The following is a 25,503-nucleotide window of genomic DNA, read 5'->3' as shown; positions in this document are numbered from 1 at the left end:
GCAAGATTTCATTCTTTTTGTGGCCAAGTGATATTCCATTGTGTATATACATGCCACATCTTTTTATCTGTTCATCTGTTGATGGGCACTTAGGTTGCTTCCATATCTTGGCAAGTGTAAATAATGCTGCAGTGAACATAGGGGTGCACATATCTTTTTGAATTAGTGTTTTCATTTTCTTTGGATAGATACCCAGGAGTAGAATTGCTGGATCATGTGGTAATTCTATTTTTAATTTTTTGAGGAATCTCCATACTGTTTTCCACAGTGGCTGCACCAGTTTACATTCCCACCCATACTGCACATGGGTTTCCTTTTTTCTACATCCTTGACAGCATTTGTTATTTGTTGTCATTTTGTTGATAGCCATTCTGACAGGTGTGAGTTGATATCTCCTTGTGGCTTTGCTTCATATTTCCCTGATGATTAGTGATGGTGAGCATCGTTTTACGTGCCTGTTGGTCATCTGTATGTCTTTCTTGGGAAAATGATTATTCAGATCCTCTGCCCGTTTTTTAATTAGGTTGTTTTTTTGATGTTGAGTTGTATGAGTTCTTTGTATATTTTGGATATTAACCCCTTATCGCATATATTGTGTGCAAATATTTTCTCCTATTCAGTGGGTGGCCTTTTTGTTTTGTTGATAGTTTTATTTGCTATGCAAAAGCTTTTTATTTTGATGTCACACCATGCACAAAAATAATTCAAAATGGTTTAAAAACATAAATTGAAGACCTGAAACCATAAAGCTTTTAGCAAAAAACATAGGCAGTACATTCCTGGTCGTTGGTCTTAGCAGTATTTTTTTGGATATGTCTGTTTAGGCAAGGGAAACAGAAGCAAAAATAAACACATGGGATACCTCCTCATGTTTAGAACCCTTGCATTGGCCATAGATAATATAAAAAAAAATGTGGCTCCCCAGCACCTTCTGCTTCTTTCCCCAGCGTCATTTTGAGCCCTTTCCTCCTGCACTGTGTCCCACCCAGAATGGCCTTCTTTCGTCCTTCAGTGAGCACTATTCCTTCTTGTTCCAGGCTTGTCACACAGATAACCTCTCAGCCTAGAACACTCCTCCCTCCTCAATATGTCTAGCCAACTCCTTGGTCATCTAGGATTTAGCTTGAATCTTGCTCTTTCAACAAAGCCTTTCCTGATGATCCAGACTAGGTTAGGCCCCCAACTACATGCTGTGAATGTCTGTGCTGTCCAAGCAGTTATGACCATTGCAGTAGACTAATTGCATAATGTGGTCTGACATCCTTGAAGATAGGGACATGTCTTTTTTTTCTGTGTCCCATCACCTTGCACAGTGCCTGTCATGTGGCAGGTGTTCAGTAAATACTGATGGATGAATGAATGGACTAGAGTCTGTGTTCTGGTCGGGGGGCCTTGTAGCTTATGTGGGACATGTCCCAGTTGAAGAATATTTACTGAATAACCTCAAAGATGAAGTGTTTGAATACTGGTGACGGGAAGGCCAGAATGCTTTTATCCTGGGAAAGGAAGGTTGGGAGCTGGCTTGAGTCCAAATGCAAGTGTGTAAGGCATTTAAGTTCTAAGATAGATGATCTCTTAAAGACAAAGCAAGAGCAGAAGTTTTCTTCAGAAAAGAGTAGTGTCCCAATGCTTTCTCAGTTATTTATTTTTGATCAGTGAAGTTCTGTTTGCAGGAGCTAGCTTAGCCTGAAATGACTTCAGTCAGTGCTGATTTTGGTTTCTTAGAGAGGTCTATTAATGGAACAGGGTTTAAATTAAAAAATGGAAGCAAACAAACTTAACTTTGCCTTGGTGAATATTTCTAGGACCGTGACTTGCTAATAAGCATTGTGGTGAGTGTAAACTATTAAGACTGTTTCTTTGGGAAAAACAATATAGTAGTCTTCGACTGTGGAGATCAGGAGTATATACCTTCAGGAAGGAGGAAAACAACTGCCCAGTGATGGCATCATATATGGATTTTAAAAGTTGAGGTATTTCAAAGAGCTTAGGTGAAAATATGAAGATGGTGTGCTCTGGAAAACTGTCTTAAATGACTTAAAGATTTGTAATAATATGATTATGGAGTATTTAATTTACATACTAATTTGCCCTGTACAGGGAGAGTCCACAGTCTAGGAGCGGTAGTCATGTTGCTGGAAGTGGAATTCCAACAAAGCTTTAGCTTCTTGAGAAGATTCAGACATATATTTAGCTGCATGAAATGTATTAGCTTTTAGTAAATCTTTTCTAGCTTCTTTAGTTGCAGGTTAAATGGATTTAACATTGCAGGCTTACAAAACCGGCTTGCCATTAACATACCCTTTTTAAATAGGGAAATTTCAGTGGCCTTTCCAAAACTTCAAAATTAACACATTGCTTTATGGCTATTTCTAAACCTCTGGTATCACTGTAGCTTCCATCAAACACATGTGCTGCTGGTATAAACTGGATGGATAAAATGACTCGGTGATGCCCTCCGAACACCAAGCGCCTCCCATCTTGTCCATTTGTCACTTAAGGACATACTGCTTATTCTGTTAACATCTGCAGGGCAGTAAACAGGTAAGTTGTTTCACCAGCCACATGGAGACTTGAGTCTGCAGTAGCAGATATAGAATGTGGATTAAGATGTAATTGTGACTGATGATGTAATCAGATATCAGAAAGCGTTGAATCTCTCCTCAGAAGACTGTGTTGAGATGACATAGTGCCATAAGCACATAAGATAGCAAATATAAAAAATACGATGTGATGGTCGGTGCAGGAAATAGGCTGATGGACCTTCCTTTTGGTATATTTGACTTTTGTTTCGTTTAAATGACAGGAAGTGTTGGGTTTTATTATAACTTTGCTGTTTAACGGTACACTTTATATGTTATAGAATAAAGCTCACTTCTCTGGTTTTGTTCTATCTTTTTAACCCCAAGGATGCTGAGTGGCTTTTTGCTATCCCAGTCTCTCTGCATTAAGTTAAAGTTCTTCCTGGCATTTGGACTAGCTTGGTTCTCTCGTTTAGGAAAGGACATGGAACAAGTTTGGAAGAGTTCTGGGTGGGGCCTCAGGAACCTACCTCATTGGCCCAGAATTGTACATGGATTTTCAGTTACTTCTTGGCTCTGGACAAACAGAATATTTACATATAATTCCCTCTGGCTCTAAGTTATAGGGAGCTTCCCAGTGCAGAACATCTGGGGAAAAAGGAAGGTTATTACTGGTCCAGGAAGCCTTTACTGGGAATGAGTAAACAGGGAAACCAGGAGGCCGGCCTTGGTGCTGGGGCAGGGGGAGGAGGAGGTAACTAACTCAGGAAGTTGGAGCTTCTATGTTCCCATGACACTTTCTGTGCGTGTGGTTCTGTTGGGATTATTTGGTTGTGTCTATGCTCTCCTACAGGGAGTTCTCCGTTGTCTCTATCCCAGGGCCCAAGTTCCTGCCACAGTAACAATAATTCCTGTCACAGATGCTGTGCTAAATGTTTCATTTCATTGAATCCTAACGGCAACTGTAACACGGACGATATTTCTCCACTCTACAGATGAGGAAGCAGCCTGTGATGGGGGTTGAGGCTAGTACCTGATACCTGCATCTTAGCCTCCTATTCACGTGTTTCCCATAGCGGGAGCCCAGTCAGTGGGAAGGGAAGATGCCCAGCAACATGCTGCTGGGGATGTTCTTGACTTCAGCCCTCCAGCTTTGGGGGACTAATCACCACCACTGGGTTCAGGATGCAGTTGGTATCTGGCTCCATGAACATGATCTTCAGACTTCAATAGATGTGCAGAGGATTGTGGGAGGTTCTGCTAGGATGTGGTACAAGGCCTAGTCTTTGCCCTCCAGACTCTTCACATGCAAAAGAATGAAACGTGACCCACCTCCTGCTATAAGGGCCGTTGGGTAAGCTGTCTTCATATTCCCTACAACGTGGCAGTACCCTGCCAGGTACCACACCACTGGGGAAACTGCTCTTGTGATGGTGCCGAAATGAAACTGTTGGCTTAGGGAAGTGTGTTGTCTTTCTTTTCCCTCCAAGAACTGTTGCTTTAGCAGGAGAAGCTTCGAAATGGACACTTACCCCACAGAGGATCACTCATGACATTTTGGAGAAGTGTTTAGGTGTCTTTCTAACCTCACTAAAGAACTGAGCTATGAATAGCCTCATTTTCAATGAGGGACACATGATTTTTGGCCTAGAGGGTTTTGTAGTCTCTCAGCACTGTGGTTCTCAGCCTGCCATCCTAGCACTTTGTAGCTGGACTTGGGCAAGCTTGGGGAAGCAGCTTGCTGTCCTTTTGCTGTGTGTGATCCTTCCTGCCTTGGGCGGCATCTGAGTTCCAGGTCTCGCTTCTTTACCTTTTCACGATTATGTTTTCCCTTGAAACCCACAGCCTGTCCACTTACTTGTAACAGTGCTGGGAAGCACTGTTGTTTGTTGATGCCCCTCTCTGTGCTGGATCTCAGATTGGTCCTGTATGGAGAAATTTGGTGGCTTCTGTGCTCCTCGTGGGATGGAAGTTGACCAACTTGATCTTGCATCTTCTCCAAATGAGTTCTAGAACAAAATTCACGCCCGGAGTAAATCTGTTGACTGCTTTCTCTGTTTTATCAAAAGGACTCCCCTCCCACCCCTAACCAGAGCCTGGCTTTCAATCATAGAGCAGAGATTTGAGTTCCTGCTAACCATGACGTCATGTCAGTGCTGGGGTACAGCCGTGAATAAGGCCGACAGTGTGCCTGCTCTTTGTCCCCTAAACACAGGTAGGAATGGGCAGTGAGTCACCAGGTTAGGCTGTGGGGTCCCCTTCCATCCATTCCCAGGGGTCTGTGCCCAGACTGCCTTGCTTCAAGTCAAGACTACATTGTGACCAAAACTTCAGTCTGATTCTTAACTCCAAAACTACTTAGTGGCTTAACTTGGCATGTCATTGTCAATGGGTGTTTGCACTTTTTTCATGTGTGATTATAAGACACTTTAACTGTATAAAATACATACTCAGTGGGACCTGGGCTGCTGTAAGAAAGTCAGTATTCCTCCATGGCTGGGGGGAGACAGTGGAGGACTTAGAGTCTGAGATCTTCTCTTTGATTCTGCCCTGAACTTGGCTCTTCCCTGTGAACTTGGGCAAACTGCCCAGTATGTTTTACCCTCAAATTTCTTCTTTGTGAAATATTAGCGATAACCCTGCTCATCTTATTTCAGTTTTAAAACTAAGATGAAATGATTAAATTACTTACATTAGTGTAAGATTATGGAGGTGGCATTATTAATAATTCTATGGAGTGAATGTTTCCCATGTTCCTATTCTCTTTTCCCTAAAGTCCACTTTGGTTCTGAGGCTCACTCTGAAACAGTGATTTTAACTCTGATGGCACATTCATCACTTGGAAAGTGTAAAATGAAAGTACAGTGCTTGGGGCCTACTCTCAAACTTAATCTTAATTATTCAAGTGTGGGACATGGGCATTGGGTCTTTTTTTTTTTTTTTTAAAGATCTGCAGATAATTCTTAAATGCCAGCCAGCGTTGAGAGTCACTCCTCTCAGGGTTGTGAGGTTGAAGTAGTCTAGATCCAGTTACTGATTTTAAGGCAAAGCATGGCTACCTATGTATGATGATTTGCAGGACATCTGAAGGATCCCAGTAACATGGAACACCTTGGGTTTGTTTCCCGTTCCCTAATCGTCTGCAGGATCCCAGGAGGATTCTACCTTCTAGGCTGCACAGTGTCTGATATCATCACCACTGTCACTACTGCCTAATGCCTACAGTACCAATACTGTGGGATCTCATCTAATTCTTAGGACGCTTCATGAGGTTGGTCTAACTTTTGCCCAGATTGTTCAAATGAGGGAACCGAGGCTCAGACCCATTCATCACCTTACCCAACCTAATGAGTGGTGGTTGGAATTCTTACCCAGGCTGTCTAGCTCTAGAGCCCGCCCACTTAACCACGGTACTGCACTGCATGATGATTAGTATAAATGGGTAAGTGCTGTGCTTTCCTCAGTAGTATACTTACACTTTAGCAGGGGCTTTCTGCACATAGTGCTCCGCTCAGGATAAAGAATCCTCGGACTGGACTTTCATGTTCGGCCACAGGCCAGTGGGGAGAGGCCTCTGGGCACATGAGGCTGTGCTGCCCTGCAAATCAGTTACCAAATCAAACCACAAAGACTGCTGTTTTTCAGACCTGCCTGCACGTTGGATGCATCTGGGGAGCTTTAAAAAAACACTGCCTGGTTCCCACCCCCGGAGATTGATGTAATTGGCCTGCGGGGTTGCCTGGCTGGGGAAGCTTTAAAAGCTCCCCAGGTGGTTCTCCCCTGCGCCAGGGTTGAGCGCTAGTGCCAGAGGCAGCCGCTCCCTCCAGCTGTCTGTCAGAGCTGCCTCTGTGCCTGCTGCAGAGATGGGAGCAATGAACTCCGGCTGGAGAACCGCTCTCAGTACTAATGTATTTCATTTCAGAGAGGCATCTGCCTTCTCCGGTTAATACACAGGGCGCTTTCCAAAAGAAAAATCAGTTTTTCTTGGACAATTAGGTCAGACATTATTTTATTTACTTTGATATGATGGGATTAAGTATTGTTAAAACAGCGTAGTGACAAATTGAGTAGTACTGTAATAGGATTCTCTGAGGGAGCTTGTGTTTCCTACAGTCTACTGCCTCCAGGAAAGTGGGTAGAGGTCAGATTTGTTTGAAGGAATTCCCTGAAGGTGAGAAAAAATGAAGAGGCAACACAGAACTTTGGTTCTAGAAAGTTTCTGTCTGGCTCATAGAAATGATGGCTTTCTGTGAAAAGAATATATTTTATCTTACTGCTTTTCCAGATATTAGAAGTGAGAACCCATGTCAGGAGAGAGTGTGCAGGATGCTGTTTGTATCATCTGCAACCAAAACAGTTTTTGTTTTTTAAATTGAGGTGAAATTCACATGACAAAAAATTAACTATTAAATGAACCATTCAGTAGCATTGAGTACATTCACAATGCTGTGCAACCACCATGTCTATCTAGTTGCAAAACATTTTCATCATTGCAAAGGAAGCCCTTCCTGTACAAATTCTTTCTATCTCTGGATTAGAGACCTAAATGTAAGACCGGGCACTATCAAACTCTTAGAGGAAAACATAGGAAGAACACTCTTTGACATAAATCACAGCAGGATATTTTTTGATCCATCTCCTAGAGTAATGGAAATAAAAACAAAAATAAACAAATGGGACCTAATGAAACTTAAAAGCTTTCACACAGCAAAGGAAACCATAAACAAGACAAAAAGACAACCCTCTGAATGGGAGAAAATATTTTCAAATGAATCATTGGACAAAGGATTAATCTCCAAAATATATAAACAGCTCATGCAGCTCAATATTAAAAAAACAAACAACCCAGTCCAAAAATGGGCAGAAGACCTAAATAGACATTTTCCAAAGAAGATATACAGATGGCCAGGAAGCACATGAAAAGCTGCTCGACATCACTAACCATTAGAGAAATGCAAAGCAAAACTACAGTGAGGTATCACCTCACACCAGTTAGAATGGGCATCATCAGAAAATCTACAAACAATAAATGCTGGAGAGGGTGTGGAGAAAAGGGAACCCTTCTGCACTGTTGGTGGGAATGTAAATTGTTACAGCCACTATGGAGAACAGTATGGAGGTTCCTTAAAGAACTAAAAATAGAATTACCATATGACCCAGCAGTCCCACTGCTAGGCATATACCCAGTGAAAACCATAATTCAAAAAGACACATGTATGACTGATTCACTTTGTTATAAAGCAGAAACTAAAAAAAAAAAAAAAAAAGAAAGAAAGAAAAGCCACTTGCTAATAAAAAAAAAAAAGACACATGCACCCCAATGTTCATTGCAGCACTATTTACAATAGCCAGGACATGGAAGCAACCTAAATGCCCATTGACAGACGTATGGACAAAGAAGATGTGGTACATATATACAATGGAATATTACTCAGCCATAAAAAGGAACGAAATTGGGTCATTTGTAGAGACGTGGATGCATCTAGAGACTGTCATACAGAGTGAAGTAAGTCAGAAAGAGAAAAACAAATATCGTATATTAGCGCATATATGTGGAGCCTAGAAAATGGTACAGATGAACCGGTTTGCAGAGCAGAAATTGAGACACAGATGTAGAGAACAAACGTATAGACACCAAGGCGGGAAAGCAGTGGAGGGTGGTGGTGTGCTGAATTGGGAGATTGGGATTGACATGTATATACTGATGTGTATAAAATGGATGACTAATAAGAAAAAATGAATAAATTTTAAAAAAACAACACAAATTCTTTCCATCTCCACAGCTCAGATCACATCTGTCTTCCTCCCTCAAGTCTTTTTTGTTTAATTGAAGTATAGTTGATTTACAATATTGTGTTAGTTTCATGTGTACAGCAAAGTGATTTGGTTATATATATATACTTTTAAAATTCTTTTCCATTATAGTTTATTATAAGATACTGAATATAGTTCCGTGTGCTATACAGTAAATCCATGTTGTTTATCTATTTTATACATGGTAGTGTGCATCTGTAAATCCCATACTCCCAATTTATCCCTGCCTGCATTCCCCTTTGGTAACAGTAAGTTTATTTTCTGTTTGTGAGTCTGTTTCTGTTTTGTAGGTAAGCTCATTTGTACCGTTTTTTAGATTCCACATGTATGTCTCCCTCAAGTCTTTGCTGGCTACTGTGTTCCTTATCTCTCCTTCCTCTCAGTTTGTGTGTCTGTTTTCTTGTCTGTTTACTTTGTACTGATCATGCCCCACCTTGTACTTGGTTACAGGGGCAGTGGATCTTCCTTGCTCTGGCAGTGGATCTTCCTTGGTCTGAGTGGAGGGGCTTGTTGGCTCAGTCAGCACATAAAGCAAAACTTGATTGCGGTTAAAATTGCCCTTGGAAGTCCTATAAATAGCTCAAGTGCGGCATATGTGACATTGGGTGAACAGCCCTGCTCAGTAACTCATAGGCACCTTAAGCCGAGAATCTATGAAGTAGCGTAACGATGGGGAGGCCTGCCTGCAGATGTCACCCATCCCGTACCATCACAATACAGGGTTTACTTCATTCTTGTTTCACAATGAACTGCTGTAATCTCAATGCATGTCCACATGTGTCTTCATTGTGGGGATGGAGGGCACGTGACAGCATTTAGCACAGAGTGGGTACTCAGATGTTTACTGGATTTGAATCTAAAGCTTGCTTGATCAGATCTGTAATGCACACTAGCCTTTAAGACGTTGTAGGAGAATCTGGTCACCTGTTTCCTCTCTAAGTTGGCATTTACCATCATTGCCCTCCCTGCTCTTGCTTTGCCTGCCCCCCTGACTGATTCGCTGTTACTCTCCTTAGGAATTGGTCACACCTCCCCCTAGAGTATATTTTTTATATGAATTATCTATCCAACTAGACTGTATGTTCCTTAACGTGAGGGTATAGATCTTCATGTTTATACTTGGTTACATGGTGCTTATCACAGTGTTTTATGTATAAACCAGGTGCCCCATAAACACACCTTCTCTCTTTACTGATTCCTGTCTCAGTAAATATTTCCTGAGCATCTACTACATGCCAGGGATACAGAAATGCCCCGTGGTGTATCTGAAAGACCTTGGAGTAGTAAGAGGAAACTGACGTGAACGAAACGACTGCAAAAACCATAAAGAAAGTTGATCATAGAAGAGTTGATTGTGGCAGTCCAGAGTTGGGAAGGGCTCCCTCTGTAGTGCACAGGGAAGGAAGGGTTCAGTGAGGAGATGGCGCTGGGACCTGGACTCTGCCCACATAGACAATAAGGAAAGGACATTCTAGGCTGAGGAAACTGCATGTTCAAAGGTAGAGGGCAGCAAACCTTTTCTGTAAAGGGCCAGAGGGTAAATATTTTAGGTTTGGGGGCCATAGGGCCTATGTTACAACTGTCACTGATATGTGGAAGCAGCCACAGACAACACGTAGATAGAATGTGTCCTTGTGTTCCAATAAAACTTTACGGACACCAAAATTTGACTCATAGAGTTTTCATGTGTTAGCATATGATTATCATTCTTTTGATTTTTTTTCCCCCAGCCATTTAACCATTTAAAGACTATTCTTCGCTCATGGGCTGTATAAAAACAAGTGGCACACCAGATTTGGTCCAGGGCTGTAGTCTGGCCTGTGTACAAAAACAGGGAAGAGTGAGATATTGCACGAGCAGAACAGCAGGTGCTTAGCTGTGCCCACCCTCATGCTGTGGGGGCGAGATTCTGCATTTCTAACCAGCTCCCAGGTAGTGGTGAGGCTGAGGCCCTCACCTGGAGTAGCAAGGAACTGAAGTATCAGTAGGGTCCCCTTATGCCCCTGATGCTCTGATGGATTCTGTGGGTTTAGGAAAATATAGATGACAATTTTCTGCCTACCAGGTGTTTTCAGTCTGCTTAGAGAGAAGAGATTTATGTAAGTAGAAAGGTAAATGGACCCTCCCAGAGGGAGAATTAAACAGCAGCAGAGCCAGGCAGCGAGGTTCTCCAGTGCTGGGTGCAGTGAACTGTCCAGTGAGAGGCATGTGGACAGCAGGGTTAAGGCCAGAGGAGCCCCCGTGTGAGCTGGGACTGGGCTCCTTGGCTTCCAGGACATCACGCAGCTTGACGATGTCCACACATCACCACCTCCACTCGCTTCCTGTTGGCATTTCCCCCTTCTTCTGTTGTTTGTCACTCTGTTATCTTGAGCCTTTCCTGACACCACTTTACACTGAGTGGAGACTTGGCTTTGCATAGAGCTTCTTGGGTGCGCTGTCCTCCCTCTGACTGGAAGAGGAGTCCTGGCGGCCTAACTCAGGGACAGGAAGTGTAGCGAAGCTAAGGAAGGTCACTCACTTGAAGCTGGGGGACAGGAGCTTAAAAGTCCCCACAGCTGGATGGATGGTGGGCTTCAATGGTAGAGGACGAGGTAAGTTAGAACACCTGAAGGGAGAGAAATGTTGAAACGCTCAGTTTTCTCTGGAGATACCTCCAAACCTTCTTCATGTATTACTCGATAGCACTCAGATACTCTAGAGTACCTTCCTCTAAAGATATAGGAATACCTTGCTGTAGTGCAGGCTCAGAGGCAGAGAGACAATCCTGTGAACTTGATTCATTGTAAAACCAAAAACAAACGACTTCGGCTTTGTACCCTGAGCTGGGGTATCAGCGAAGCAAGTTGGTGGTAGTTTGCTTTCCCATTAACCGGGGTTCTGAATCTCTTGCCTCACGACTTTCACTCCTCGATCCTGAATTAGAGACAAGTGTAGCAGGGGCTAGGCCTTGCTTTTTAAAAAGGCCAGTGGGGCTTCCCTGGTGGCGCAGTGGTTGAGAGTCCGCCTGCCGGTGCAGGGGACACGGGTTCGTGCCCCGGTCCGGGAAGATCCCACATGCCGTGAAGCGGCTGGGCCCGTGAGCCATGGCCACTGAGCCTGCACGTCCGGAGCCTGTGCTCCACAACGGGAGAGGCCACAACAGTGAGAAGCCTGCGTACCACAAAAAAAAAAAAAAAAAAGAAAAAGAAAAAAGGCCAGTGATCACGTGGAGCAAAATGCTGTAAAAAAGCAGGACCAAAATCAAGTCGGCAACTGACCGGCCACAGGGCCTGTGCTTTGCTGTCCCTCCACGGGGGGGGGTGGGTTATGCTGGCCCAAGCACGCATTCTGGCTGGCCTCTGGTCTTAAGAACTATTAATTTCAGGAGTATTAATTTTGCTAAAAATATTCTGTGGCCATTTTATAGATATATATATGATTATACATAAATACAAATATACAAATATAATTATATATAAAAATTAAAAATATATATATATATATAATGGGGGGGTATGTGCCCGTGTACACAGACAGCTTCTCAAGCAAATAGGCCCTGTGGAAATCGCATACCTATGAGACAAATACTGAGAAAATGTGACTGACAGAGGTAAGGAGCGTGGTGCCAAGAGGGACAGCCACTAGTAGATGCTGCCGTTTGGTGCATCAGACCCGTGGTTCTCCCCAGCTGCACGTTACACTCACCTTGGAGCTTTCATGTCACCTCAAATACTGCATGGGTCTGAGGTGAACCCCGACTTGTTCTTTTCAAGGCTCCCAGGTGATTCTAATGTGCAGTCAGGGCCGAGAGCACCCAAGTGACATTGATAGTGCCTCCCACTCACCAAGTGCTGCGTTCTTCCCTGCCAGGATTTGGCCAGCTTAATGACCTTGCGGATGCTCGATCCGGATGGGGGCTGGGGAAGGATGCATGAGATTTGTGGGTATGTTTGTGGCTTAAAGAATGCACAACTAAATTGAGATTGCTGACAACTCAGGAATATATTAACACAGTTTCAATTTGCTGACCACTTTCACTTCTGCAGGAAAATGGCTTTGACCCTGAATGCAGAATATCAAAGCAGAGATTCCCAAGCTCTGAAGACTTGCTACATTGTCTTGTTGGGTTTCGCATGTGTTGTCTTAATCTTTGTTTGCAGCACACTAGACACTCCCTCTGACATTGCAATTTTGTACCACCTTTTGAGATAATGGTGTAAAACTCTGGATATAACCAAATCTAGGCTTGGCATTCCCCTGGTAGAATTCGAATTTCATTGATCTGTGACATTCTCTTAGGATCTAGAAGGAGTCCTCTGTAACCAGTCCTGTGAGTTGTCTCTTGTCATGGTATTGGATCACCTTGTATCTTGAAATGAGAAGGGAGGGAAATGTGTGCAGGTGACTTTAAAAGTTCTCCTGAGGGCCCCTCAGAGACAGCATACCTGAAAGCTGCTCTTAGCATCTAAGTTTCTTCTCTTTTAATCTTTCAGTACACAAGAGTCTGGATCCCTGACCCCGATGAAGTGTGGCGCTCAGCTGAATTAACCAAGGACTACAAGGAGGGTGAGAAGAGCCTCCAGCTCCGACTGGAAGATGAAACTGTGAGTGCAGTGCTGGGGGTGGGAGTGCAGAGCTCTCCTGAGCAGGGCTGGATGCTATATTGTGGCTAGAGCGTGTCCTGCACGTTGGAGCTTCTGAGCCCCTCGCATCCATTTTGTTGCTGTTGATGGTAATGTAAGTGAAAGTTTAAACCATGAAGCTGCTGAATGGATGGCCCATTACAAACAAGTGCCCATTGGTGTTAGCAGCTGAGAGATGGCAGGTGACTGAGGCAAGAATCTTCTCCGTGGAGTGGAGGGCACAGGAAGCTTCCCTCCGTAGGGTTGAGGCTCAGTGGGAGGTGAGGGGGAGCCACTTACCATAAGATCCAGTGCCTGGTACAGTGGTTGGAGTACCGACTCTGGACCCAGCCTGCCTGGGTTGGGGTCCTGGCTTGGCCCTTGCTAGCTTTGTGCCCTTGAGCAAGTTAGCAATTTTTCTATGCCTATTACTTCATCTGTGACATGGGGGTGATGGTTTGTCTAGGGAGCTCCTTAGAATAAAATGAGTTACTATGTGGCATGTACTTAGAGTCGTGCCTGGCAGGTAAGCACTCATTACATGTTATTTGCTCCAGTGAGAGGTTTTGTTTTTTTTTTTTTTTTTTTTTTGGCTGCGTTGGGTCTTTGTTGCTGCGTACGGGCTTTCTCTAGTTGTGGCGAGCGGGAGCTACTCTTCGTTGTGGTGCGCAGGCTTCTCATTGCGGTGGCTTCTCTTGTTGTGGAGCACGGGCTCTAGGCGCGTGGGCTTCAGTAGCTGTCGCACATGTGCTTAGTTGCTCCGCGGCATGTGGGATCTTCCTGGACCAGGGCTCGAACCCGTGTCCGCTGCATTGGCAGGCAGATTCTTAACCACTGCACCACCAGGGAAGCCCCAAGAGTTTTTTCGTTAGTTGATTTTCAGGTGGTTTTGCTCAAAAGGAAGACAAGGTAGTAACCAGGAAATTGTGTTCCTTCTAGAAGATCTGATTCGGTTTCCCCTTTCATGAGCCTTTTGTCACTACCCTTCCCTGTGATTTGTGCATTTCACAAATATTTGAAGGCTTGCCCTGTGCTGGTCATGGGGGTTTATGGGTGATCGGTTGTGGCCCTGCCATTCGTGGGAGCTCCGTGCTGGAGGGCACAGTGAACGTGAACACAGAAATACAGGAAAGAACCTAAGCAGGCTGCAGTAGGCACAGAAGCAGCAGACAGGGTACAGGAGGAAAGTGAGGAGGGAGCTGAGGTGAGGGTGTCCGGGGAGGGGCTGTGGAAAGGAGCCAGCATTGAAGACTCAGGCCTGGGTGGGCCGAGGGGAGCGTCCCAGGCAGGAGTTGTGCACCACAGCCCCGAGGCCTCAGTGTGTTCCCTTTGAGAGTGTGGAAGGAAGGGAGGCCAGTGCACCTGGAAGCCACTGCAGAAGGGGACAGATGGGATAGCCTGAGGCTGAGGATGCAGGTCATGCATGCAGGGTTTACAGTAGGGGAGACTAGGAGATGGACAGGCTTTGAACCAGGTGGCCCAAAAAATCAAGATTTGGCTTTGGGATGGGTCAGGTTTGAGGGGCTGCAGAGCAGGCCTGGCCTGGAGTGATTATTGCCTCTCTGTGAACTGCAGGAACATTGAAAGTTTGTCCCCCATCACTTAGCCTTTGATCATTTACTGTCTTACAGTTTTTCCTTCTTCCAAGCTCTTTGGTCCTGTCTTTCTAGGTAGTAATGACCTGCTTGAGAAATGGACCTTGTCTTAATGCTTTGCTCACATGTACTTAACAGTGGCTGGTGATTAACACATTGATTAGTAGGAAGGTTGAACGTCTTCCCCCTCCTAAGGTCTGTTTTGTGTCAACTTTGAGCACATCCCTTGGTAAACCTGGGACAGTGAGTTGGTTAGTTTGTTAAAAGCTGTTAACACTAAGGTGTGCTCACCTCCCCTTCCCCTTCCTGGCCGGTAGACTTTGCCAGCCTCCTCTTGGTTTTGAGGTGAGAAACAAAATTCCCAACAGATGGAATCCTGTTTACCATGTTGAATAACTTTCCACCCCACACCCAAAACAAAATGAAATTAGTTCACCCACGTGAATGGTGTATCTTCCACTCCAGCAGATTTCATTTCAGTTGATCTTGTAAGTGGGTGGGTGTTTTTTTAAGAGTTGTACTAAGGGAGTGTCTGCTGTGTTGCTAAAACAGAGCAGATGCTTGCCTCCCCAGTGGAGAATGAGTTCTGCCCTGCGTGACTAATCCTGGCAGCTGCCCAGGACCCCTCCCCTGCTACACGGCCATCAGCTGTAATCAGAAGAGATGGCTGGGGCTGGAGGTTAGCAGTTCTGGAGAAATAATGGGCTCTGAGCATCGGACTCTGGCCAGGTCTCTCGTGGGCTGTGGTTTGTCCACTGCTGCCTCTGAGCTGTCATTAGGAGCGACTCAGCTGAGCTGTGGACCAGAGGCAGGAGAACAGAAGTTGGATGGCTGGACTCTGAATGTTTGAAGAATCTCCTCTGTAGCTAAAAGCATCCTTGATGTACCAGGTTGGCTGAAAAGTCCACCCCGGAGTCTCTTTCCCCGCCCTCTGCTCCTCCCTCTGAAGTCCAATAGTGTGGGTTTAACTGTATCAGCAAAGGTTGAAAATAAACTAGTTCTCTTCTAAAACAGTAAAGTTCTTAACCTATGGCTTCTACCTTAGCAGTAAGTAACCTGTGTGCTCTTCTCTGTTCAAGGTGGTCAGGCCCCCCAGTGTTCCTCTAAAGATGTTTCTTTTCCCCTGTTGCTTGCTTGCTTCTTATTTATTTGTTTATTTATTTGGGTAAAATATACAAGACATGAAATCTACCGTGTCAACCGTTTTTAAGTGCACAGTTCAGTGGCATGAAATACTTACCCATTGTTGTGCAGCCATCACCACCATCCATCTCCAGAGCTCTTTTCATCTTGCAAAACTGAAAGTCTGTACCCATTGAATACTAACTCCGTATTTCCCCCTTTACCTGCAGCCCCTGGTAATCCCTGTTCACCTTTGTCTCTGAGTTGGACTCTTCTAGGTACCTCAGAGAAGTGGAAGCATATAATACTTGTCCTTTTGTGTCTGGATCGTTTCAGCCCAATGTAAGATGTTTTCTGTTTAAGCCAGTGAGAAGATGGGAAACTTCTTGGGGGAAAAGCATCGTGTCTTCTCTTTTTCTCCCCATGGCTGTGAAGGGTGCAAGGTATCTAGGTGTGCCAACCCTTAGCACAGTACCTTGTTTAGACCGGGTAAAGCACCTCAGTGTATGCAGACCTTGGTGATAAATGCAGCTACCTAATTCTTTGCGCGGCGTGGAGCTCTGCCTGGCAGACCTTCTCTCAGTTGCCCCCACTTCCCTTACAAACTGCTCAGCTCCTGCCCTCTACTGGCAGGGAAAACTCTCCCCGTTTCCATGGTTTTGTGTTTAAATTCTGTTGTTCCAAACAAGTTTGTATCCCATGTCCAGGGCGAGTACTCCCTGTGTGCAAGGCCCTGGCAGTGTTTATGAGCGAGAGGAAGGTGGGGAGATGTGAGCTTCAAGAAGAGCAATGTGGGGCTTTCCTGGTGGCGCAGTGGTTGAGAGTCCGCCTGCTGATGCAGGGGATGCGGGTTCGTGCCCCGGTCCAGGAAGATCCCACATGCCGCGGAGCGGCTGGGCCCGTGAGCCATGGCCGCTGAGCCTGCGCGTCCGGAGCCTGTGCTCCGCAACGGGAGAGGCCACAACGGTGAGAGGCCCGCGTACCGCAAAAAACAAAACAAAACAAAGAAGAGCAGTGTGCTCTATCTGTGTCTCTGCATATCCAAGCCTGCTAATGTTTCTGGGGCCAGGGCAAGAATGGGGATGTAGCCTACGTCTGTTTAAATATTAAAAGCATATTTTATCAGAATTATTTAGGTAAAATCTGACATTTCTAATTCTTGAAAAAATAAAGCATTTACTATATTAAAAAGAAAGTACTTGAATCTCTACTATTCGGTCTCCATCTAGCTGCCAGTATAAAGAACTGCTACCTTGCGTTGGGCATGTCATGTCTGTACCTACATATAAACAAATTTAAGAGGAATGTGACTTGTTCAGTACTGCAGAGTGTTCCTCGTACGTCAGGTTGGCAGTGGTTGCAAATACTGTACTAATTTGTGAGCACCTCTGAAACCACAATTAGAGTGTGCGGGGAAGCAAGGCACTGGATGGTCGACCCAACTGGGAACCGGTGTTTCATTATGTGAGAATTCTTTTTTCATTGGTGCTGTCTGGAAGGAAGGATTAACAAGCTAATTTGTCTTTCCTTTTATCTAAACGTCTTTGCTGCCCAGTGCCTCCCCACCCTCCAAAGCAGTGTCTGTCTCTGACATGGGTGATGTTATAGCCCACCACCCTTCAAGGTGCCTGGACACATTTGTCTTATTTCAAGGACACAGGGCAAGAGGTGTGCAGAAGCATTTCCCTGGGGCCTGATGGCGTTCGTCACAAGAGTGTATGTTGAGGGTTGCGGATCTCACTGTGTCAGCACTGAACGCTGATCCCAGGTGACAGAGGTACCATGTGTTCTTTAATAAGGTTATATTTTGCATTTGTGATGTTGGAGCCCTTTAAGATGCACGGTCCAGGGAAGGGCCCCTCTTGCTCAGGTCTAAGGATGGTACCAAACATATCAGGGTATTATAGCAAGGAAAGAGCAAACATGGTTCTTCAAGTCAAGAAGCGACAGACTCACAGAAGAGCTAGGACTGTTGTCCTTACACGTGGGTGTACTCAGACCACATACCTTGAGAGTGCTCACAGAGCTCCCATAGACCCCGTGCAGATTAAGTGCCAGCTGCATGTACATCTGGCAAAACCGCAGAGCTAAGAGTATTTGGTAATACTTCTCTGGTACCAGTAAAGCCTCTTGGTGCATGTGACTTTGATTATTTATTTTTTCTTTTTGTTTTACTGGTTTTTCCATTCTTTCTTACTTTTGTATTTGTTTAGGGATCATCTAATACTTCTTTTTTTTTTTTTCTTTTTTGCGTTACATGTGCCTCTCACTGTTGTGGCCTCTCCCGTTGCGGAGCACAGGCTCCGGACGCGCAGGCTCAGCGGCCATGGCTCACGGGCCCAGCCGCTCCGCGGCATGTGGGATCTTCCCAGACCGGGGCACGAACCCCTGTCCCCTGCATCGGCAGGCGGACTCTCAACCACTGTGCCACCAGGGAAGCCCAAGAAGATTCTTTTTAAGAAGGATGCTCTTTTTGGAGACTGGAGAAGATGGAGCTGTAAGATTTAAACACAACTATCACAGAATAAGACACAGCAGAGCATTCATTAAGTGAATGTTTTTTGTATTCGTTTAGGACATAATGTAAACTGGGCTTTTAGTATGTGTTAAATGAACCTGGAGCCACACACTTGCTATTACAGTAAGTGTAAGTGGATTCAAGCTTTGAGGTCTCCTATTTTCCAGGAGGATATCTCCGAAAGAGAACACAGAAGAGAACACACCCACATCCACTGACCTAAGTTAAGTACTTTAGACCAATAAAGTTGGAAGGGCCCTTAAAGATTGTTGGGACCAGTCCTCCCATCTTACAATTAGGGAAGCTGTTGTCTGTGGAAATGAAGTGATGGACTCAACACCTCAGAGCAGTTAAGTTCAGTGGTTCTCAAGTTTGGCTGCGTGATGGAAACCCCCGAGGAGCTAAAAAATGTTTGCAAAGCTCCAGCACAGCCAGACTTCTTAAATCAGAGTTTGGAGATGGGACACAGCATAGTATCTTTTTGCAAGCTCCTCATGGGATTCCAAGGTGCAGGAAGGGTTGAGAGCCACTGCTTTAATTGACAGCCAGGACTTGAATACAGGGTTTAACTACTAGTCGGTCTCCATTTCTGTGAGCCATGTGGCACCTCAGGGTCAGTACCAACTGCTTGCCTGCTGTTAACTCTATTTTTACCAGCTTATCTTTTCTCTAGATGTTCTGCTTCTATGGGTAGATAAAGAAAACTTGTTTCTCCTACTCTACGATATATGCTGATTAGTAGCTCCAAATCTTTGTGTTGGGATTTGTCATTTGAAGATGTTTTTATGATTATGTTCTCTTGCTGTGGTACCGTGTAACATGGACATGAGTTGAGGTATGGGAGAGGTCATGAAAAGATCAGACATTTCATCCAACTGGTATTTTTAAGCACCTAGTAAGCATTATAGAATCACAGATCTACTGAGTTTAGAGCAATCTACACCAACACGCTTCAAGAGAACATTGTGCTACAGTGGGATGTTCTCTATCTGTATTGTCCAGTATGGCAGTCACTAGCCACATGTGGCTATTGGGCCCTTGAAATGTGGGTAGCCTGAGAAACTGAAGTTTTAATCGTATTTAACTTTAATGAATACAATTTAAATAACCATCTATTGGCAAGTGCAGGTCTAGACCAATCCTCTACCTTATGCCACCCTCTATATTCTCAAGTGTTGTCCAGTATCATTCACTAGATGGTGACCAATTGGAGACCCCCACCTGTTCCTGATTCCCAGCTCCTGGCCTTGGAGAGGAGAAGGTCCACTCCAGGTGTGTGACCGAGCATTAATTTTGTGAAGGGTGTTAACATTCAGCCTCCTCTTTACCTCCAAAGACCCAGTTATTATGCAGTGAAGTATTTTGTGCAGAAAGTTCAATGTCTCTGATCGTGTCATAAACCCTTTAATTTCAAATAAAACCATATTAACCGTAAGTGTTCAACCCTAGCAGCACTGTTAGAATCAAATACCTGTTAGAGAAAACAATGTGTTCTTAGGGCTCTCATTCCCTCCCTCCCTCGCCCTGGATATACACAACCCCAGAAGTCTGTAGTTTTAGAATGCTGAGCTTGCAGCTCTCACTTCTGTGCTGCTGCTCTGGGCATTTTTATTCCTTATCAGTTTTACTGTAACCAATACCATTGGCTTATTTTTGGACCATGTTTTCACAAAACTGCCTATGCCTTTCCCTCCACACGCTTGGGGGGAGAGTCTTTTGAGGGGAGATTCATCTGAGAAAATATGGAATGCCAGCATTTCTGCCTCAGGGTTTAAAGATACCAGGCTCAGGTCCCAGCTTTCTGATCTGAAAAATGAGGGGTTGTGTGGGGGAGCTCTGTGGCTCTGCACCGGGCCGTCTCTGTGCTGCTTACCAGGGAGGCGGGGTGGAGAGCCATGCAGGAGACCAGAGCAGACGTGCTCCTGCTGGGCAAAGGGACATCCGCATTGGGAAGTCTTTCAGAGGGCTCAGGGAGGAACGTCTGGTTAGAGTCCCAGTGACACCACCCACTCTGCTGGAGATGAAGGGGGTAAGGGAGCAATTCTAGAGTTTAATGAAATAAAAATCAACTCTCAGCGGTCTCCATTTCCCCCTTGTTTCCCACCTCTTGGAAATTTTATCTGCATCTTCATGATAGTTGTTTGCTGGTCTCCAGTATGAAGTAAGTTTGATAAGAATAAAAGAGCTTTTTCACAGAAAGAAAAGAGCCTTGATTAATATTTTAAAAATCCCAACAACAGGAAACTGTACAAAAGAAAACCTCACTAACATAGGTAACCATTGATATTTTGTTGGGAGGTTATTTCAGTCAGACTTTAATATACAGTTTTAAATAAATGGAGTCCTATTATAGATTTCATTCTGTAACATGCCTCTTGTTAGATGCAGCAGAATGCTGTGGGTGCTGCCTGACCGTAAATATCGGGCTGTGTCGTGCTTTACTTCTGTATTTACAGCTTTGGGAGTTGATACATTTGCTCATTTGTAAGATTGTCTCCTGGGGCCAAGGAAGAATATATTTATGAAAAATTTTGACAAGGTGTTGCCACCTGCCCTCCAGAAAAGTTAAATCAGTCTGAACCCTTTTTGCCCACAGCCGTTCTGGGTGTCAGTTTTTATGTACTTTTGCTTAGCTGATGGATAGTGGTGCTAATAATCTTTTATTTGCATCTCTTTTGTTAATGGTGAAGTTGAATAGTTTTTCACATATCGTCCATTTGTAGTTCTTATTTTGTGACTTGTATTCCGTGCACAATTTTCTGTGAGGGTATTGGTTTTCTTTTTGATTTCTTACTCTTTGGATGTTAAGAATATTCTATTAAATAATGCAGAATAACTGTTCCCTTCTCTCAATTTACTCTACATATGGTGTGTTTTATGATGGCTTTAAAGTTTTAGGTTATAGTCAAATTAATGAATATTTCCCTACATTGTCCTGTCTTTTGTCTCACCCCTTAAAGGTACTCCTTTCAAAGCTTTTACGAAGATTTGCCCACATTTTCTTATTGGTTTTATTTTTCTTTTTTCATTTAATTTCTGTTTTCTTATTGGTTGGTTTTATTTTTCTTTTTTCATTTAATTTTTATTTTTTTTCATCTAAAATTTATTTTAATATGAGGGAGAATAGAACACGGTCTCAATTTTTTTTCCTAAATGGCTGCAAGTTTACCTACCACTACTGAAAAATCCCTTTTAACATTTATTTGCTATTTTAATGTCATCATGAATAAATTACCCATATGTGCTTGCATTTATTTCTGGATCTGCTGTTACGTTTCGTTTATCTGTCTATTTTAAAACCATTACCACAGTACTTTAATTTAAACCAATGCCATAGTAGCTTTAATAATATACCTTAATATCTGGTAGTACAAGTCCCTCTAAAAGTGGGACAGGAGAGAGCATTGAAAGACTTGTATAGAATAGTGATTCTTAAAATATGATCCATAAGGACTTCCTTGGTGGTGCAGTGGTTAAGAAACTGCCTGCCAATGCACGAGACATGGGTTTGAGCCCTGGTCCGGGAAGATCCCACATGCCGCGGAGCAACTAAGCCCGTGCGCCACAACTACTGAGCCTGTGCTCTAGAGTCCACGAGCCACGACTACTGAGCCTGTGCCACGACTACTGATGCCCATGCGCCTAGAGCCCGTGCTCCACCACAAGAGAAGCCACCAGAATGAGAAGCCCGTGCACTGCAAGGAAGAGTAGCCCCCGCTCGCTGTAACTAGAGAAAGCCTGCATGCAGCAACGAAGACCCAACACAGCCAGAAATAAATAATTAATTAAAAAAAATATGATCCATAGGCCACCTGTACAGAACTACATGGGGATTTTTAACAACTGATATTCCTGGTCCCTGCCCAAGAGCTGCTGAACATAAGTTGTGTTGAGGAAACTTATTTATTTATTTACTTACTTACCTAGCTAGCTAGCTAGCTAGCTAGCTGCACCGGGTCTTACTTGTGGCGTGTGGGATCTTTAGTTGCAGCATGTGAACTCTTAGTTGCGGCATGTGGGATCTGGTTCCCTGACCAGGGATCAAACCTGGGCCCCCTGTACTGGGAGTGCAGAGTCTTAGCCACTGGACAACCAGGGAAGTCCCAAGGAAACTCTTTTTACAAGCTCTCAGATGATTTTTAAGAACACCATAAGAAATTTAACACTCAGATAAAACATGGTAAGCAACAGTCAAGTTCCTTCTGTTTAAATGTTAAAGAACACTACCTTTTTATTAATTACATCTTTTTTTCACACACACACACACACACTGTATTTTATTTTTACAAGAGATAGACTGACACCAAGCATTGTAAATGGGTGACCACAACAAAAGCAACAATGATCGCAATTACCAAACACGAAACACACTCACACTATGTCATGATATTGACATTCAGTCCAGGAATCCTCCACTGTAACAGCTCCTTTACTTTGCAGTGAAAATTGACTTGTATATTTTTTGCCTCTGAGTCCTTGTGGAATTTTTTTTATTCAAACAGAAAGTCACAAAAATTATAATCAGCCTCATCAGTTCGCTTAGTCCCATGTAATTAATTTTTTTTTCATCGTGATCTTTTGTTAGCACTTTTATGAACTCATCAGTTTTCCATTAGAGTTCTGAAAATGCTTATTCATTCAGTTCAGCAGTATAGTCAGTTACCAGAAACCTGTACTTGTCAGAGTCTTTTCCATGAATTCCTTGAAGATGAAACCCTTTTATAGGAACATATTTGCAAAAGCATCAGAGTACACCCAGAACTGTCTGTAAATGACAAAAGACTTAAAAATGACCACGGTTAAAGATTTGATGAAAGTTCATAATAATGCAGTTGACAAGGAAATTTAGTTATTTATGAGATACACCTTTTTTTTTTTTTTTTTTTTTTGCGGTACGCGGGCCTCTCACTGTTGTGGCCTCTCCCATTGCGGAGCACAGGCTCCAGACGCGCAGGCTCTGTGGCCATGGCTCACGGGCCCAGCCACTCCGCAGCACGTGGGATCTTCCCGGAACAGGGCACGAACCCATATCGCCTGCATCGGCAGGCGGACATTCAACCACTGCGCCACCAGGGAAGCCCTGAGATACACATTTTAAAGTAATAACTAGAATTAGGACTTATAACATTATGCCGGAACATATAAGATTTTTAGAAATTTCATGTAATGTCTGAAACATTTACATTAACATATTTCCATACAAATAACCCAAAGAATGTTTAGTATTAGTTGTTTTTTTGTTGTTTGTTTATACTACAGGTTCTTATTAGTCAATTTTATACACGTCAATGTATACATATCAATCCCAATCGCTCAATTCAGCACACCACCATCCCCCCCAACCACGGTTTTCCCCCCTTAGAGTCCATATGTTTGTTCTCTATATCTGTGTCTCAACTTCTGCCCTGAAAACCAGTTCATCTGTACCATTTTTCTAGGTTCAACATACATGAATTAATATATGATATTTGTTTTTCTCTTTCTGACTTACTTCACTCTGTATGACAGTCTCTAGATCCATCCATGTCTCAACAAATGACTCAATTTCGTTCCTTTTTATGGCTGAGTAATATTCCATTGCATATATGTACCACAACTTCTTTTTTTTTTTTTTTTTTTTTTTTGCGGTACACGGGCCTCTCACTGTTGTGGCCTCTCCCATTGTGGAGCACAGGCTCCGGATGCACAGGCTCAGCGGCCATGGCTCATGGGCCCAGCCGCTCCACGGCATGTGGGATCTTCCCGGACCGGGGCACGAACCCGCATCCCCTGCATCGGCAGGTGGACTCCCAACCACTGCGCCACCAGGGAAGCCCAACCACAACTTCTTTATCCATTCGTCTGTCGATGGACATTTAGGTTGCTTCCATGACCTGGCTATTGTAAATAGTGCTGCAATGAACACTGGGGTGCATGTGTCTTTTTGAATTATGGTTTTCTCTGGGTATATGCCCAGTAGTGGGATTACTGGATCATATGGTAATTCTACTTTTAGTTCTTTAAGGAACCTCCATACTGTTCTCCATAGTGGCTGTATCCATTTACATTCCCACCAACAGTGCAAGAGGGTTCCCTTTTCTCCACACCCTCTCCGGCGTTTGTTGTTTGTAGATTTTCTGATGATGCCCATTCTAACTGGTGTGAGGTGAGACCTCATTGCAGTTTTGATTTGCATTTCTCTAATAATTAGTGATGTTTTTTTTTTCCTGGGGGGCAGAAACTCTATCTTTTATTTTTTTTTATTTTTTATATTTATTTATTTATTTATTTATTTTGCTTTATAACAAATTTAATCAGTTATACATATACATATGTTTCCATGTCCCCTCCCTTTTGCGTCTCCCACCCACCCTCCCTATCCCACCCCTCCAGGCGGTCACAAAGCACCGAGCTGATCTCCCTGTGCTATGCGGCTGCTTCCCACTAGCTATCTGTTTTACGTTTGGTACTGTATATATGTCCATGCCGCTCTTTCACTTTGTCACAGCTTACCCTTCCCCCTCCCCATATCCTCAAGTCCATTCTCTAGTAGGTCTGTGTCTTTATTCCTGTCTTACCCCTATGTTCTTCATGACATTTTTTTTCTTAAATTCCATATATATGTGTTAGCATACAGTATTTGTCTTTCTCTTTCTGACTTACTTCACTCTGTATGACAGACTCTAGGTCTATCCACCTCATTACAAATAGCCCAATTTCATTTCTTTTTATGGCTGAGTAATATTCCATTGTATATATGTGCCACATCTTCTTTATCCATTCATCCGATGATGGACACTTAGGTTGTTTCCATCTCCGGGCTATTGTAAATAGGGCTGCTATGAACATTTTGGTACATGTCTCTTTTTGAATTATGGTTTTCTCAGGGTATATGCCCAGTAGTGGGATTGCTGGGTCATATGGTAGTTCTATTTGTAGTTTTTTAAGGAACCTCCATACCGTTCTCCATAGCGGCTGTACCAATTCACATTCCCACCAGCAGTGCAAGAGTGTTCCCTTTTCTCCACACCCTCTCCAGCATTTATTGTTTCTAGATTTTTTGATGATGGCCATTCTGACTGGTGTGAGATGATATCTCATTGTAGTTTTGATTTGCATTTCTCTAATGAGTAAAGATGTTGAGCATCCTTTCATGTGTTTGTTGGCAGTCTGTATATCTTCTGTGGAGAAATGTCTATTTAGGTCTTCTGCCCATTTTTGGATTAGGTTGTTTGTTTTTTTGCTATTGAGCTGCCTGAGCTGCTTATAAATTTTGGAGATTAATCCTTTGTCAGTTGCTTCATTTGCAAATATTTTCTCCCATTCTGAGTGTTGTCTTTTCATCTTGT

General features: G+C 43.7%; 1 protein-coding gene across 1 annotated transcript in view; it reads left to right on the top strand.

Moving 5' to 3' along the window:
• MYO5B (myosin VB) overlaps positions 1 to 25,503 on the top strand; it is a 385,760-nt gene that overhangs the window by 142,111 nt on the left and 218,146 nt on the right. Inside the window, exon 2 of the mRNA XM_082641132.1 lies at positions 12,812 to 12,922. Coding sequence (XP_082497258.1) covers positions 12,812 to 12,922 — 111 coding nt within the window. The remainder of the gene's footprint in view (positions 1 to 12,811; positions 12,923 to 25,503) is intronic.

Source organism: Mesoplodon mirus (assembly GCF_964341445.2).
Source record: "Mesoplodon mirus genome assembly, chromosome: 13".
In the NCBI taxonomy this organism is placed as follows: Eukaryota; Metazoa; Chordata; class Mammalia; order Artiodactyla; family Ziphiidae; genus Mesoplodon; species Mesoplodon mirus.
This window is presented reverse-complemented; position numbering and strand designations above follow the sequence as displayed.